Here is a 17,332-nt window from a genome sequence, read left to right as displayed (position 1 = left end):
CAAGATTATACTTTGACCCTCTCTCGATTTAAGGAACTCCTTCTGGGGATTAAATTTCAGGCATTCATGATCAATTGTGACGAAATCAGTAGTCGTGTTATGTTTTGCTTCCACGCTTTCTTAATGAAGTTTTCCCATTCTATTAAGTTTGTGAACATCTAACATTAGCAACGAGTGAGACGCCCTAGTTATTACATTCTTGGTCGTCAGGCTTCCCTGAACCCATGCCGGATTATTCTCACACGCCCTATATGTATGGCTCTTTCGTAGGCTTATACATATCTTTTTTGTTGGGGGGTGGGGGGTGTCAACCACGTATGACCTTTTACGGCTATCACATGTGGGCCGTACTCCCAGACCATGTTAAGTTTTTTAATAGCTAACTCAAAAGTCAAAACCAATTCGCAATGGGAGTGAGGCTCTCTCGGCAATTCATTCTTGGTTGTGTTTTAATAAGCTTTCAAGACGTATGCTTTGAGGCATCATTTGAACTTGAGGATAAAAACGTGCCCATCTGAAATAACATGTTATTTTTTTGTTGTCAAGCAACAGAAAAATATCAGTACTTTTATTTGTCTCGAGGTGCCGCCTCACCTTGTGAGAGCAAACCGCCTTGAGGCGTAACAACGTATTTTAAAACATTGTTCTCTCTCATTGCTCGAAGATTATAATTTGGTAGAATTATCCTACATAAGTAATAAGTTATGGATTAGATGGTCAATGAGATTGATTTTGTTTGTTTATCACTTTATCTTACAGTGTAGTATATGGGACTTATCCTTTATTTCGGTTGTCCAGTTAGCAATCTAATTTTAATCAAACTATTCTGTCTTCCATTGTTTACGGAGAGTCTCTTGTTAATTTTGGCCCCCAGGATTTGTAGTATTCATCCTTTGAACTGCTCAACGGAGAATTTAGGTTACTTGTTGAAGTTGCTCACATGTTGTATCTTCATAGTCAATTCTGATTGACTAAAGTATTTATGCTCCCGAGAATATTTTGGATGTCCAATGTCGCGACTTTTTCAAACTTGAAGTTAAGGGTAGACTTCATATTGAGTAAGTGACTACCCAAGTATTCAACAAGCACTAAAAGACATATTGCCCTTCATATCTAGGTTTAGGTACCACCCGGGCTCACTAGCTTAGATAAACATGAGACAAGTTCGGAGACATAGACTACCCAAGGTTTTCTCCGTCTCACCTATCTAGGCGCCAAACCTACTCGAAAGTCGTTGTTAATATTGAAGACTGTTTTCTTTACTATTTTTCTATAGCATCATGTTTCCTGTAAAGAGTCAGTTTTCTTTCTCCCATAGTCTTCAACTATTCTTATGATGCAGTTTTAGTAGTTTTTATTGTCAGTGAGTCGTCAGTTGTGATTTTTGTTCAATAATAAGATTTTGAAAGATAAACTAAGAAGATGAACCTTTATAACGACTAACTTGTTCGCTGTATTTACTTAGATATACAAGTAATGTCTTATAAATTGTTCCGTAACTAGTTCACATATGTTCTATAGAATTTTAGATATTAATTGTGGGAACAAGTATTCGCACTTTTTTGACAAAGGGCTGATTGATTCGTATAATTAAATCTAAAGAGACAACCCAAAATCACAATCTAAATAAACTTTCCTATATTTTAGTATGCACTATGCACCCATTTAGGGCTTTGAAATAGCTCGTTTAAAATATGGGAAGAGAACTATTATAAGATAATCAAAAGGTACACGAAAATAAAACTATTTGTTTATAGAAAAAGTAGAAAAGAGTCGTAGGCTCTGCGGCGCTCGCTTAGAATATATGTGTTTTAATTTTATGTCAATATAGTAGTGGCAATGAAAGAGATTGAAACAGTGTGTCTTTTCCTTTTTTAGGTTTTCTTATTTGCTTCCGTTTCAAAGGGGAAAATCTAGAAGGACAAATTTCTAACCTAACCATATCAAAATAAGATCCTCCAAGTCTTACTCACAATAGGATACGTAGATAAAAATCATAAATCTTGTTGATTTTTCAATCCCATGACTTCTAAATTCTAACCCCCAAAGTCTTAGCAAAAAATATTCAAACATAGTCTTGTGGTGTTGTCCTTCTTCCAGATCCATAAAATTATTTCAACAACCATTAAATTTGTCGTATCAATGGATAATTCTAAACTGACCCCCTACACTTATATTTTCTGCCACATCTCTTCTTACCTGTTAGTATTGAAATTCCTAAAAGTTCTTGAGATGGACACATGTATTGGAAGGTGTAAATGGAAGTACATGTTACACCATTAGGAATGAATACCATTTCTTTTAAAATGAGAATTTGACTCAAAATATTTTACATAATAAATAAGAAAAACTCGTTTGACCTTTAACAAATAAAATGGGTCATGAAGTAAACAACTTACCTCATAGAATAACAAAGTCTTTGGTGATGCTAATATGCAAATACAGCATGTTACAAGCTCTTCCAAACTCCTGCGAATCATCTCCAGACTCCAGTTCACCAACCTCGACGCGGCAATTGGAAGATGTATATCGGAAACACAAAATTATTTGGAAAAAAAAAAAAAATCTAGAAACTCATTCATGAAATTGAGTTTACAAGATTTGCAATTGCACAAAAAAAATAAAACGTTATCTTATCCGAGTTTCTTTTAGAGAAGAAAGTTTTGAAAGTGAATCTTGTTACAAAAATAGTGGAAAATTCTTTCTAAATATATAAATTTTATCGAAATCTGACATCCAGTGAAAATGATACAAAGTATATATATATAATTAAAATTTAAATAGCAAATAAAGATATTAGTTATACAAAAGGGCAGTTTAATCTTAATAATTTTTTAAACCTGAATAATAATTATAATGGTCGGTGATTTTTGAATATTATTTTGTTTGAAATAGTTAAAGAAAAATGATAGAGAACAAGAAAATCCAGATATACTTCAGACATACATCCTATGTGGCTTGCTGTGATTTGTGTTTTTGATGATTCTAATTCACAAGACAACGAATCACGACAAACCCACATAAGATATATGTGTAGAGTATATCTGGATTTTTTTTGTTCTCTATCATTTCTCATAATTAAACCCATTTTTTTGAATTTTCAATTGGGGCCTTGCTAGCACTTTCCTAGTCCAAAACTGCAACTTAATTAACTACTATATTATTTATCTCCCTCTTCATACACATATATATAGTAGCTCATTGGAGCTCAAACACTTAACCTTTGCTTCAAGTAACAATGGAGTTCTTATCCTTCTTCTTCTTCTCTAGCTACTACTACTATTACTTTCTTCTCTTCATTTCCTTCCTTTTTGTTTCCAATCTCTTTTTCAAGAAGAGCAAGAACCAGCCACCAGGTCCTACTGGTCTACCCATACTTGGCCACCTCCATCTTCTCAACACACTCTTACCTCAAACCCTAAAACATCTCTCGGACCGTTATGGTCCAGTTTTACTCCTCCGCTTCGGTTCCACTCCTGTCCTATTTGTTAGCTCTCCTTCTGCTATTGAAGAATGTCTTACAAAAAATGATGTAATTTTCGCTAATCGTCCTTCCATTATAGCTGGAAAACATTTAGGGTATGATTTTAGTAGTCTTGAATGGTCATCTTATGGTCCTCATTGGCGAAACCTTCGTCGTTTCACAAATACCGAAGTTTTCTCTTCTACTGGTCTTCAATCTTCTTTCGATATTCGAAAAGAAGAAGTTCAATATATGATTCATGAACTGTTCAAAAAATGCTTACCCACTAATGAATTTCTAGAGTTTGATACCAAGGATATGTTTTTTGAGTTGGTTTTTAATTTCATTATGAAGTTGGTATCTGGAAAGAGATATAGTGGGAAGATAAATTGGTCTCCTAATGTTGTCAAAGAAACTTTCATGCCTGAAAGATTGTTGTATTTTGCCGATTTCTTGCCATTTCTGAAATGGTTTGATTATGAAGGATGTAAGAGGAGTTTGTTGGGTATGAGAAGAAGGAAAGATGAATTTTTGGAAGGTTTGATTGAAGAGAAAAAGATGAACAGAAAGATGTTATCAGGATACAATCATGAAGAAACTACAAAGATTAATAAGGAGAAGGCGATGATCGATGTTTTATTGGATTTACAAGACAAAGAACCAAAAACTTACGCCGACGAAATTATTAAAGGCGTCATATCGGTAAGAAATATATATACTATATACAAGGAGATGCTAGGTTCACAAAAAAAATTGACAAAATTTTTGCAGAAATGACGTGGCAAGATTCTTTTCAAACTTTGACTGAATCTAGACCGTTCTTTTTAATTATGAGCGAATTATGTTTTAACAGTCAGAATTCAATCAAACTTTGAAAAGAGACTTGTCACATCATTTTGACAAAAAAAATTGTGATTTTTCTTTGTAAACTTAGCATTTCCCTTACATAAAACTATGCTAAAAACACACTTCGTGTCGCACTTTCAATTTGACGACCACTCAGGGTGAAACAAAATTGCAAGCAAACAATATAATCTAAGGTTTACTAGGATTGTTATTATCTCGTTTTAAAATGAGAAGTACAATCACTTTGATTGGATGGCAATGCGTCCAAGCAAAAGACTAACTTAAAAACAAGAATATCTGATTTAGTGCTCTAAAAGTATCTGGGGTATGTACTTTATATCTACATTACAATAGATTTATCATTTTTTTTGGGTTATTTTCCTAATAGCCCCCAACTTTGTAACCAGCTTCCCGCCTAGCCCCCTAAATTAGCAAAAATATCCATATGGCCCCCTATTTCAGTTATCTTTAACTTTCGTTACTCTCTCTCCTCCATCTCTTTTTCTCTCTCTGCCAAGTCACGCCACATCATCTATCAGGCCACATCATCATCTTCTCCGGCATAAGTCGCCGGCCGGCGACCTTAAATTTTTTTTTTATTCTCTCTCTCAAAAAAAAAAAGATTTTTTTCTCTCACTTCTCTCTCTCTAAACTCCGGCGAAGGGGGTTTCCCTTCGCCGGAGGTCTGTTCGTCAGGAACAGACCAGGTCTGTTCATCACGAACAGATCTGTTATTCGTGATGAACAGATCTGCTGTTCGTGATGAACAGACCTCCGGCGAAGGGAACCCCCCTTCGCCGGAGTTTAGAGAGAGAGAGAGAGATGTGAGAGAATTTTTTTTTTTTTGGAGAGAGAATAAAAAAAATAAAAAATTTAAGGTCGCCGGCCGGAAATTTGCCCGACCGGCGACTTATGCCGGAGAAGATGATGATGTGGCGTGATAGATGATGTGGCGTGACTTGGCAGAGAGAGAAAAAGAAATGGAGGAGAGAGAGTAACGGAAGTTAATGATAACTGAAATAGGGGGCCATATGGGTATTTTTGCTAATTTAGGGGACTAGGCGGGAAGCTAGTCACAAAGTTGGGGGCTATTAGGGAAATAATCCTTTTTTTTTCTTTTATTATCTAATAGGGTTGTGAACTTGTGATCAACACTAATTAACTAAAAAATAAGTTCTAAGATATGGATTAGTGAGGTCACTATTCACTATCTCATAGTACCACAAGCCAAAATACAAAGACAAGGGCATGTGTAGTGGTTCAAGAATATGACCTCATTTCTATAATATTTATTTGTGATTGTGTAGATAAGCCTTACCCCTTCGGCCCTTCCCACTTGATTGATTGAGACAATAGTTCCCTTATAGGTTCATAAAGTTTGTTGTCAATGGTACCTAAACTTTGATAAATACGCTATGTTCGTGATCAGTATCGTGTTATTTTAGCTATAGATATTTTATTATTATTTTTACTTACTTATTTGTCAGTTAATAAATGAGTTTTGTCAAGATCGTGTTATGTTGGACTAAGTCATCTCTCAGGTCTTCCTCCAAACACAGGCCAAGTCAGTACGACCCTTATGAACCTCTAAGGGCGTATTTAACTTCAAGTACTTCATATTTACCATGTGGTTAAATTTTTTGAGTAAGTTGTAAAAACAGTTAATAATTAATAATTTACATGCACCTTCACTAATTTGGGTATTTTGTGGTTTAGTTGATGTTTACAGCAGGAATTGACACACAACTAGTGACTCTAATATCCACAATGTCACTTCTAATAGAGAACCCACAAGCTTTGGCAAAGCTAAGAGCAGAAATTGACCTCCATGTAGAAGAAGGGCATCTTCTAACTGAGTCTGATCTTCCTAAGCTACCTTACCTCCAATGTGTTATCAATGAGTCACTCCGATTACACCCACCAGCACCAGTGCCGGCACCACACTACTCTTCGCAGGACTGTACAGTAGCTGGTTACAATATTCCCCGTGGGACGATGTTATTTATGAACGTATGGGCCATTCATAGAGACCCTAAGTTATGGGATGAGCCATTGAAGTTCAAGCCTGAGAGATTCCAAAACAATGGGGCAAGAGAAGGGAGAACCGATCTCGGGTTTAAGTGGTTACCATTTAGTTCCGGTAGGAGGGGTTGCCCCGGTAATGGGTTGGCTATGAGGATTGTGTCGTTGGCAGTAGGCTCTTTGGTCCAATGCTTTGAGTGGAAGAATGTTGGGGATGATGTTCTCAAAGTGAAAATGGAGGAGGAAGGGAGACCTTCTTCAAGAGCCATGTGTAGACCAAGAACGGACAAGATTGATCTCTTCTCTCAAATTTGAATTAACTCTACAAAAATGATTTTAATGAGGTCGAGGTCAAATTTTGATATTTGAGTTCGAAGTAATGATTGTAGATTTTCACGTCATACCTTTAGATGTGTGAGTATTTTCCACGTGTGAAAACCGACAATTTATTAGCTTGGTCTCAAACTATGATGGTTTTAGGTCGAACTCATTAAATTATAGGCGGAGTCTTTTGTATTTCTTGGATTAGTGTCTTAGAATTGAGTCTTTTAAATTGTTGTAATAAGGGTCTCTTGTTCCTATAAGTTAGAACCCAAGTCCACGAATGGTGTTTTAAGAGTGATTGAATTGGCCAGAAGACTACATGTCTACATGTAATGTTTGTTATTTAAAAGTTATTTATATATTGTTTTGCTATGGGTCATTTTTCGAATCACAAAATTGATTATAATTTTATATTAGGTCACGTCATTAATGATTTTCTTTTTATTATGCATTATTTTGATATTCACTAAGTCGATTAATATATTAGTTTAAGTACGTTTGAGCGAGCAACTAAAGAAATTATCATAACACTGGTTGTATCCCAATGCTTTCCAACCTAAGAAGGAATAAAGATAGAGCCTAAAGCATATACTAGAATGAAGGAGTACTATTCAAAGACAGCAAGGTGGAATAGGGATTAATGGACTATTCTAAGGCCAATACACAAAGTTGCTTTACATTTTCAATGGAAAAGGAGATTATATTCTAATTTATTGAATAGTAGTAGTGATTTGTTGATCACTGTTTTTGAGTATCATGTCAAATCTCATGGGAAGAAAAAATTGATGATCAAACTTTTAACAGACACAAAGTGAAAAAGGCTTTAATGACAATTCTTCCTTTGATCAACAATGGAGTCCTTTGAATTTCAATAAGTAAACTACTATTGTTTAAAAGAAGGTAAAATATCATATAAGTTCAAGATATTCCTATTCGACCGGCATTAGACAGTCGGCTAAAATTCATAAATTTGTAAGGGACACTTTCCCACCTAAAGTGGTGGATGACTTTCTCCATTGTCCAGATACAATTATAAACAGATTCCAACAAAGAATTAGACATTTTCTTTTCATTTCAAGAATTATAAAGGTATTCCGCATTTCAGCTCCACTATAAACAACTCCGATTACTATTTTATGCACGTGAATTTGTTTTTCTTATTATATACAGTGCATAAAAGAATACAATCATTCCTCCCTACTAAAGTACGAAAAAGTATAGCCCCCATATATTTGACATTTTATTTTATTCAAAAGTATATTATGCATATAGTATCTGTTTTTTTTAGGAAAAGAAGGATATTATTATGAGAGATGTTACAATCACTTAGTATGACATGCTGACTCATTTTAACTGAAAGACAAAACTTTTTCAAAGTTTGACCACGATTTGGACCGTTCTTTTACCCGGATGAATCAGCATGTCATCCTCTAAGTAAGAATTTCTAAGTGATTGTAACATTTCCCTATTATTATAACAATCTTGATAGTAACCGTTGAAGTTTTTTACCTAAGAGTAACTAACAATTGAAGTTTTTGTCTTAATTTCACCCTTACTGGACCTTTCATGATTGAACCATGTTAATGTACTTAATATATGCTGAATAATGCCGGTTAAAAATACCTGAAGTTAAATTAATTTTTGTACGAAATAAAATTTATCGAACATTTTAGAGTTCAAACTAATTTCTTTTCCTACAGTGTTTGTTAAACCCAACCGAGTCTTTATTTTAGAGTTCAAACTAATTTCTTTTCCTACAGTGTTTGTTAAACCCAACCGAGTCTTTATTTTAGAGTTCAAACTAATTTCTTTTCCTACAGTGTTTGTTAAACCCAACCGAGTCTTTATTTTAGAGTTCAAACTAATTTCTTTTCCTACAGTGTTTGTTAAACCCAACCGAGTCTTTAGGCTGACAAGCTCCAGAGAAGAAAGAGAGAGTGAGTGTGAAGAGGAGGGTGTGAGATTTGGCAGCTACTGCCTACTTATGACGAGCTTCATCCCCTGGTGAAGCCCCTCTTTTTGTGTTTCTCTTTCTTTCTTCCCTCTCCGAGAATTTATCGTTCTCCTTTGGTCTCTCTCTTCTCCATTTACCTCGATCAATCTCTCCCCCGATCACTCTCTCTTTGTTGGCGAGTCTCTCCCACTAGTTGAATTCTCCCCTTCCTCTTGAATAATTGCGGGCAGTTCGAGTTTTAGTTCTTTACAAGACAGATGAGAAATGTAGCTAACAAGTGTGCCCTGAGTGGACTCCTACTTGTACTCTTTCTACTATATTGGCGGGACGGGTGCCAGCCAAGTTAGATCACACAAGGCTTCGCACCTTGTGTGATCTGGGATTATCGGGTCGGATTTGTCGGAGATAGCCTGCTTTGAAGGACCCACGGGGTGGTAACGAAGATCAAAAGAAAAATCAACTGCACTACATGGCAAAGGGCTAGTCGTAGTTTAGCGGCCTGTGGCGATGACTGGGTCTCTGCGGGTACTTTCTAAAGTGCTTTCGGAGTAATTTGGTAGAATTCTGGGGATGCTCTGTGTTCCTGAGTGGAATTCACGTCTCGTGTGGGTCTTGAGTTTGCGAAGAAGTTTCGCATCCTCGACCGTAGTGCGAAAATTCTACAGGTTGCTCGTCATTCTGTTGGCAGCAGTGAAGGACTTCGGCGAAGGTAGCGTAAGGATGGGCATGGGACCGGGGGAGAATCACTAGATGTTTGTGGTACATTGATATCATGGTTCAAATCCTTTGCCGCTGGATACGAGACGCTCCTTTGCATTTATTGCGATTCTTTATATAGAGTGGTTCCTTCGAGAGGAGTGGTCTCTTTCAAGTTAGTGACTCTCCCTCGATCTCTTTCTACTCAGCAACTGGCATTTATCGGCTTTTGGTTGTTGTACAAGCATGCGGTGTCGTTGCAAAAGTTTGCATTCGAGCGGGTTGCCTTTCCCCACTGTCAAGGTTTGCGGTCACGCCCGTCTAGGGCCCTGGATGGGCTTTCCACCATCACCCCATAAAACTTACAAGAAATTTGGGCTGGGCTTGACAAATCAAGAGGTGCCTATTTTAAACATTTTAGAGATTGGTCACGAATGGAAAAGCCCATTTCGTCTCTCTAAAATGGAACTGAGTTACGGAAAGGAGTGAAAAGCTAGAGAAAACGACGAAGTTAGAGAGAGAAAGAACCAAAGAAAACAATGGCAGAAACTGAAGAAATTCCCCCAAAATCACAAACAGATGATGAAATCAACAAGAAATTTCAGAAACTAGGAATCTCATTCAGCATTTGGCCTCCTACACAACGTACTCGAGACGCAGTGATCCATCGTCTAATCGAAACCCTATCAACTCCATCTGTTCTCTCTAAATTATATGGTTCCATGACAACCGATGAAGCTTCTTCAATCGCTCGTCTAATCGAAGAAGAAGCTTTCTCATTTGCTACATCCGCTTCTTCTTCATCCGCATCTGGCGATGAAACTAATTCCGTTGAAGATGATGGAATGGAGATCCTTCAGATTTACTCCAAAGAGATTAGTAAGAGAATGATGGAAGCTGTTAAAGCTAAAAAAGCATCTGATCCTGTAATTGAATCTCAGAATTCAATCAACGGTGCTGATACTCCTGCAATTAAAAGTGAGGAAAGTGAATCTCAATCTTCTTAGATCTTGAATTTACTGTTTATTTTTTAGGGTTTGTGTTTGGTATTTGTTTATACTCCTGAAAAGTGATTGTGTGATTGTGTTGTTATTGATGAATGATCTTGAATAGTGATGCATTGTTTCAAACTAAGCTTGATTCTGAAATTGTTGTTTGGAATCTGCTTTAATGTTTCGGATATGTAATTTCGGTTTAGCCTTGATTGAAATTATGTGTGTTAAGATGTGAAAATGATTAGTAGATTATGAAAAACTTTAGAGATTTCTTGATGAGACATTTGATCCATGGAAATGGGAAATGCATGTCTGTAAATTAAGAACACCCCTCAAGTTGAGAATTGTTCTAGTAGTGATAATGTAGTCCTTAACATGTTAAATTGAGAATTCTCAAGTCGATCTTGATGATAATCCCTTTGTAACTTAGAAACATAGGTACTAAATAGTTGGGGATGGGATTGGATCGGATCGGGTAGCCCACGTTCATGATCACTCTTATCGGGATCGTCTCGTGATTGGCTTGGGATTGGTCACCTTTCTAACTACGTATAAACAATTTACATTATTCTGCACACATTATAAATAAATTGACTCGAGGGGTCGGCGTGGATTTGCTCGGCTCTACCCTTCATCCCGTCTAATCCACGTGTCACTTGGGTGGATCGGGAGATCCCGTTTGCATAGGGAATCAATTAAAACTTATGCACTTCATAGAGTGGTTTTTAGTAATGCTCGTGTTTATAGGATTTTATCAGTTCAAAGTGATGGCTGATGGAAACTATAGTTGTGATTCTAAATATAGTCTCGTGATCTCGTCTAATGGACATTTCAGTTTTTTCTTGATCTTCGGGTTTTATTGTCATTTTATTATAGTACCATTGATTGGTCCATAAGAATTCTTAAGATGGAAATTGGTCTAGGACTCCAAATCAAATTCTAGCAACTCAGAAAGGTTTTCTCTGTGATGGGTAAGCATGCATAGATGAAGATTTCGAGGTAGTGTTATACTAATATATTAAAGTGTTACAGTGTACTTCGGTCGACTATAACCAAAATACAAGTTACAAAGTGCTTAAGATTTTTCTTTTAATATGGAAGAAGGTTAAAACTTAAAAATGCTTGTTTTAGGATACAAGGGATAATTTACTTTATTTGCTAGGAGGATGGAGAATTATTTGGAAAATGCTTATTTGTAGGGCTCCACGATCTTGAGGTTACTGTTAAGTTTTTGGTCATCCAACTCAAAACCAATCGGCAATGAGTGCAGAGGACCTAGGCTTTATATTCTTGGTTAAGAGATTATCTCGTTCCCATGTGGGAGTTGGGACTATTCTCACAATTGCGGAAGCTTTTGAGAATGTTCTCAGAACAATAGTAGGGTGAAATTATTATGAAGTTTTGGTATTGCCGACACACATCGGAGTAGGTAAAGTAAGGAGACTAGTTAATCTTGGTATGTTTTAAAGCTTTATAGCATCCAAACTTGTTTGAACTCTGAATACTAGAAATCCACAGTAGACATGTAGAAGAACTTTTCTGTTGATTCCTGTTATTGGTTTTCTTGAATCGTCATGCTGCAGATATTTTAAATTCTCTGGTTGGGTTGTTGAAAAGCTGAAATCAGTATCTTGTTGTTTCTCTGCATTAGTAAAAATTGCATTGGTACTATTCATTTTTTGGGCATAAATTGTACCTACACTCGAAGGAAGGCCTAGATTCATCACTATTTTGGATGAGCTTGTGAACGATTCATGTTAAAAGCAGCCATTGTTTGTTCGTCAATGCAGATCATAGTTTGTTATTAACTCGGAATATCTAGTACAACATCGAGGTTTTATTCCTAATAATTTTCCTTCATCTTAGTGGTTGAAATATTCTTTCTTCTGCTGCTCAAAGTAGATTAACATGAATCTGTCTGATACTCTTAATAGAGTACTCTTGATTTTGAACTGACCTGATAGGTCACCTGCTCACCACCCTTGCGTCACTCGTATAACCTAGAAACTAGCCTGATCCAATCCGTCCAACCTGCTTTTTGTTTCAGTTCTTTTGGGGCATTGGCCATATATCTCAAATAGGATTAGTCGAACCATCTAACCTAATAGAACTCTCTTCTGTTATAGTTTTACCTGGATGACGTTTCATGCATATATCATCACCTCTCGGTTGGTGGAGGGCTATCCCAATCTCGAGCAAACAGGCCATCACGTCTTAAAGACTAAGCTTCTCCAAAAATATAGTTGTTAGGGTTTTATATTCCACACTTTGATCTCTATATTTTGAGCGTATTATATCGAGTCGACCTAACAATACGTGTCACATGACTGAAAATCAGTTTTGGTTTGAATGTGTGGAGTCGAAATAACTGGTGCATCATTAATTTTTCTTTTGATCATAGGAGAAAAAAGAGGGACTAGAGATAAAAAAAAAACGAAAATAGAAGAATAATGTGTGTGTATTGAAGGAGGAGCAATTGGAAGAGGTGTCGGTTGAAAGAAGCACGCCGTGTTACAAAATGTTGTTCCTATTTCTTGTTCCTTTGTTATTGTTGTTTTAGGTTTTCAAGAAGGGAATTAAAACAAAACATCTTTTCCTATCTCTGAGATTTCTGTCCCACGTGTTTCCCAAACTCTGGTTTTTGTACTCCACGTGTTAACCCTCTTTTTGTCTTATTCTTTCGTCTTCTTCCTATTTTGGCCTAAAGCCCAACTCAGGAGCCCGAGGAACTTACTACACCACCACTATAGTATTAGTAGTAGTAGCCAATAAAAGGAAGTAGTGGGTCCGACCCCCTCTCACTATCCCACCGCTTCTTTTCTTGTCTATACACAATAAATAGAGTAAATAACCAAGTTTTGAAAGGTCATTCAAGCTCTAGATGACATTACTGCACTTATTTAGAGTATATGTTTTTATTAAACTTTATAGGACTAATTTTTTTATTTGAAAAATCCTAGTTTTTCTCCTTGCTACTAAACACGCCTTCAAAGTGTTTTTCTAACACATACTCAATTGTCTGCATGAATACGTAATATAATACATTCTTTAGGTAGATATATGACGAAATATCTGACATGGATATGTGATGTAATACACTCTTAAGTCGATAGGCAAAAAAATACCAATGTTATTTTGATGAACAACGAATACTGCTACATTAAGTGGAGATTACAGTACAGAGACGGTGGTTAAACAAATTAGTCACCTTCCATAGTTCGGAAGACCCGATCCAATAAAACATCCATCAAAACCTCGACCTCTTCAACTATGAGGAAGAAAATAATAGAAAATGGTGTATACCACAAATTTAACATATCGAAGTAAAGTTAGCACAATATTAAGAGACCCTAAGTGGTGGATACATAGGCCTTTGGTCCCATAATGAAATCCTCACTCTTTTTTTTTTTCTTTTTGTTTGGGACCCATACTCCATTAGAGATGAAAACAACAACAAAGATGTAAACGAGGAAAATTACTAGAAACGAGATGGTAGTGAAAGTCGGTTTACTAAAAAGACAAAAAGGTTTCTTTACCGTCAAAACCAGAAACATCTTTTATAAGTAAGTACATTTGGAGAAAGAAGAAAAAACCACTGTTGTTGTTTTGGTTATAGAAAGAAGGTGGTTTTGACCAAGACCTGAAAAACCCCAAGAACAAAATTATATAAAGAAACAAAGAAAGCTAAACAAAACAAAACAACAGATGAAAAACTGCCATCACTTAACTCAAAGAAGCTTCTGAATTGTCAGTCTGTCACTTCTTCCTTTATCACCCCATCACCCCATTTCTATCTCTCTCTCTTATTTTCTCTCACTAGCTCTACTATAGTATAGTAGTTGTTGAGGTACAAAAAATTTCAACACTTTCTCCATACTCCGTTTTTCTTTATCTATATAACTTTTTGAGGGGAGTTTTAATGGCAACAAATGAGGGTATTGAAGAAGACCCACTTTCATGTGGAGATTATTCTCAATTTCTTGATTCTGCAGGTGACATCATGGGTAGTAATGGTGGTGGTGGTAGTAGTACTGGAAATCATCTTGATGAACAGAGCTTCATGTATTCAAGTTTTCATTCCTCCAAATCTTCCACTATGCTCTGTTTTGGTAACAATGTTAACAAAGAAGAAAAGGGGTTTCTTGAAAGATCAACTAAGGCTAAAACAACAGTTACTACAAATCACCACCCAATTTCAGGAGTTACTGGTAATAGTGATTCTTCTTCTGCTTCTTCTAGCAATAACAGTAGTAGCAGTAATGGTTTCAACACCAAATCAAAGGTAAGATTAGAGCAAGCAATTGTATTTCTCTCAAATTTGGTTTGTGGGTATTTTTGGAGAGAGATAAAGAGTTGATGTTAATGGGTTTTTCTTTTTTTTGCAGAGAGGTCAAAAAGTTGGAGAAACACCCAAAAAGAGAGAGGAAGAAAGAAAAAATGGGTTAGGAACTTCAGAGGAACCCAATTCAGTTCCATTATCAAAGAACAAAAGAACATCTAAGAAATCAAAGAAGGAAACCCCAACTTCCACAACCAGACCTGTAAAAGTAAGATAATTTAAAATTGAATCTGTTAATAGTGGATTAACTTAATTAATTCCTCTTTCTCTCTCTACCCATCTCTCTCTCTCTCTCTATATCTGCAACTGCATGTCATTAATTTAGAGAGAGAGTCATATGTGGTTTTTAGTACTTGTGTTCTGGACATTTTGTTGTTTATTTTGTTTGGGTAATGATGATTTTAATAACATTTACAGGTTAGGAAAGAAAAACTTGGAGAAAGAATTACAGCTTTACAGCAGCTTGTTTCTCCTTTTGGGAAGGTGATGAATCTTCATTAATTACAGTAGAAACAGTAATGGAGTTAATTTTAAACTGTAACTGATTTTAAACCTTTGGATAGTAAAATGAGAAGTTGATCCAATGGTTGTTATATGAGTTCCAAGTTCCAATGATGTTAGATTTATCAATGTAAAAGTTTCGTGAGAATACCTAGGTGGATGCTTGTTCATTTAGTAGTAGAATCTAGGTTAATTAAACAACATTATTAGCCATCACTGTGTACTCAGTTCTTTGACTAGGTATTTGACTGAGCTTTGATAATGTGTGATTGATGTTGAAATACAGACAGATACAGCTTCTGTTCTTCATGAAGCAATGGGTTATATCAGATTTTTGCATGATCAAGTTCAGGTAAACCACTAACTTATTCAAATTTCATCCAATGACTATTTTTGTCCAGATCGAATTTCGGATTTGTTGAGAATAATTCATTAGACTAGTTAGAACTTGTAGTTTGTAGAAAATAATAAATTCAGACCAATTGAAGTACTTTGTAAGATAATTTGAATCTAAATTTGTCGTAATTGTTAATGCATTTAGAAAATTTTAATTTGTAAATCTAGAAGAATTTACTACTAATTAAACTAAACTACCCGAGTAATTATTTCCTACAATATTTTGAATCCTGAGAGGATGTTTCCGACTACAAACCCATTTGGTTGTTATGTCGTTTAATATCATATGAGCAAATTTCATGCACCGCCCACAAACCGTAGGGCAAAAATAACTAGGGCACACAAATCACTAGTCTTACTACAATTTGAACTTGTCAAAAGTGAAGTATATGCATATGGTCAGGGCAGTTTTACGATACAGTAAGATTCGAATTTTAGTCTCCTCCGTGGCAGACATTCACTTAGGAAGAGGAAAATTTGTGGGAGACCTTTTTAATTCCTAATTTTGTTTGTAACAATCTTTTTTTGTAGGTGCTGTGTTCTCCTTATCTACAAAAGCTGCCATCATCTTCTCACCTACTAGTAATCTGCTCACCTACTAGTAATCTTCTTTTTTTGTAGGTCTTTTTTTTTTGTATTGTTGAATAATATGTAGTATCTGCATTTTGAATGCAGGAAGGTGAATATGGAGGAAGAAGAGGTCTAAGGAGCAGAGGGTTGTGTTTGGTTCCAATTGAGTACACAGCTTATGTCGCCAACTCCAATGGTGCTGATTTGTGGTCACCTGCTGCCATGGGAAGCAACTCCTCTTCCTCAAAACACTAAACCTATATATATATATATAGTTGCTTCATCATTTTTGTGGGTACCAAGATACAGCAACTCTACTTTATAAAATACATATGGTATATAAAGAAGTAGTGATGTAGCCAAGAATCATATTTTGGGGGGTTTTGAGTATGTGTTTTGTAATGTTCAAAGTGGGAATTTTGAACTAATTATGTGCTTAAAAGATGATGAATGAATAGTTTAGTTTTAATGTGTGATCTTTCTCTTTTATGAAACTTTTTGGGAAATTTGGGGGTTAGTGAAGCTAATTTGATAGAGAGTGTGAGTCAGATTGAGTTGTCCATTTTGCAGGTCTTTTTTCATTGTTTTTGTTTCATCTGCATGGGTTGGAAGTATTGGTTTGTACTTTGTGACTTCAGGTTTACTATTTAGGAGTCAGAGTAGGAAGCTCACTTGACATGTGATTTGACTGTGAAGAAGGTGGTGGGGGAGGGGGGGGGGGGGGGGGGAGGGGGTGGGGGGGGGGGGGGGCTCCTAAAAAGTCTCTAGGGCATGGAAATATCTTTATGCTTCCACCACTCTTTTTCTTTCACGCCAACAAGGGTCATTGGCGGACTTTCATTGCTGTTAAATTCTAATTGAAATTCTCGTTATGGCAAAAATAGAAAATCTTCGTTTTCAAAATTAAACCCCATTTTCTAAGACAAGAACCAAATAAATCTTTGACAGGTGATAAAGTCGGCGTTCTGAGGGAAATAATCACATATTTTTTTTAGTTTTCGTTTTTCACAACTCAACCACCATTTGCTACCAATTCCGCTAATGGTCGCCAGCAAACAACCATTATCGATAACTTTAATATTTTTTTTTTGAAAATCTTTTTTCTCCTCCCTCTACCACCACCATTGTTTTTATCTTTTACTCTCTCTCTCTCTAGCCGTTTTCTGGCGAAAAAAATATCGCTGGAAGGCACTAGCTTGGGCTCTTCAAAACCAATCACTGAGAGA

The 17,332-nt window shown here is 36.1% G+C and overlaps 3 protein-coding genes across 3 annotated transcripts; all 3 read left to right on the top strand.

The window, feature by feature from the left end:
* The first annotated feature begins 1,547 nt into the window (after positions 1 to 1,547).
* LOC147533283 (cytochrome P450 81C13-like) lies at positions 1,548 to 7,051 on the top strand. The gene is made up of 2 exons (XM_086646983.1): positions 1,548 to 4,165; positions 6,026 to 7,051. The coding sequence occupies exons 1-2, from the start codon at positions 3,239 to 3,241 to the stop codon at positions 6,644 to 6,646; spliced, it is 1,548 nt and encodes a 515-aa protein (XP_086503109.1). The 5' UTR covers positions 1,548 to 3,238; the 3' UTR covers positions 6,647 to 7,051.
* Positions 7,052 to 9,775: 2,724 nt separating this feature from the next.
* Positions 9,776 to 10,538, top strand: LOC147533282 (MFP1 attachment factor 1-like). The gene has a single exon (XM_086649322.1). It carries the CDS (start codon positions 9,845 to 9,847, stop codon positions 10,310 to 10,312), a length of 468 nt encoding a protein of 155 aa, XP_086505448.1. The 5' UTR covers positions 9,776 to 9,844; the 3' UTR covers positions 10,313 to 10,538.
* Positions 10,539 to 14,055: 3,517 nt separating this feature from the next.
* On the top strand, positions 14,056 to 16,575 carry LOC147533281 (basic helix-loop-helix (bHLH) DNA-binding superfamily protein). Its single transcript, XM_086645525.1, has 6 exons — positions 14,056 to 14,582; positions 14,686 to 14,847; positions 15,057 to 15,122; positions 15,427 to 15,492; positions 16,068 to 16,118; positions 16,212 to 16,575. The coding sequence occupies exons 1-6, from the start codon at positions 14,220 to 14,222 to the stop codon at positions 16,359 to 16,361; spliced, it is 858 nt and encodes a 285-aa protein (XP_086501651.1). The 5' UTR covers positions 14,056 to 14,219; the 3' UTR covers positions 16,362 to 16,575.
* Positions 16,576 to 17,332: the final 757 nt, after the last annotated feature.

This window comes from Eschscholzia californica, unplaced genomic scaffold (assembly GCF_041429995.1).
Source record: "Eschscholzia californica isolate CP2 unplaced genomic scaffold, dmEscCali1.0.p SCAF_6, whole genome shotgun sequence".
In the NCBI taxonomy this organism is placed as follows: Eukaryota; Viridiplantae; Streptophyta; class Magnoliopsida; order Ranunculales; family Papaveraceae; genus Eschscholzia; species Eschscholzia californica.
The sequence above is the reverse complement of the archived record's forward strand: the minus strand, read 5'-3'. Positions and strand labels throughout refer to the sequence as shown.

Bases quoted from the DNA above. Each gene is read 5' to 3' on its own strand.
- LOC147533282 (XM_086649322.1), top strand. From the start codon at position 9,845: ATGGCAGAAACTGAAGAAATTCCCCCAAAATCACAAACAGATGATGAA.
- LOC147533283 (XM_086646983.1), top strand. From the start codon at position 3,239: ATGGAGTTCTTATCCTTCTTCTTCTTCTCTAGCTACTACTACTATTAC. The intron at 4,166-6,025 runs GTAAGAAATATA...TTTGTGGTTTAG, and splicing joins TTATTAAAGGCGTCATATCG to TTGATGTTTACAGCAGGAAT.
- LOC147533281 (XM_086645525.1), top strand. From the start codon at position 14,220: ATGGCAACAAATGAGGGTATTGAAGAAGACCCACTTTCATGTGGAGAT. The intron at 15,493-16,067 runs GTAAACCACTAA...CTTTTTTTGTAG, and splicing joins TTTTGCATGATCAAGTTCAG to GTGCTGTGTTCTCCTTATCT. The intron at 16,119-16,211 runs GTAATCTGCTCA...TTTTGAATGCAG, and splicing joins CATCATCTTCTCACCTACTA to GAAGGTGAATATGGAGGAAG.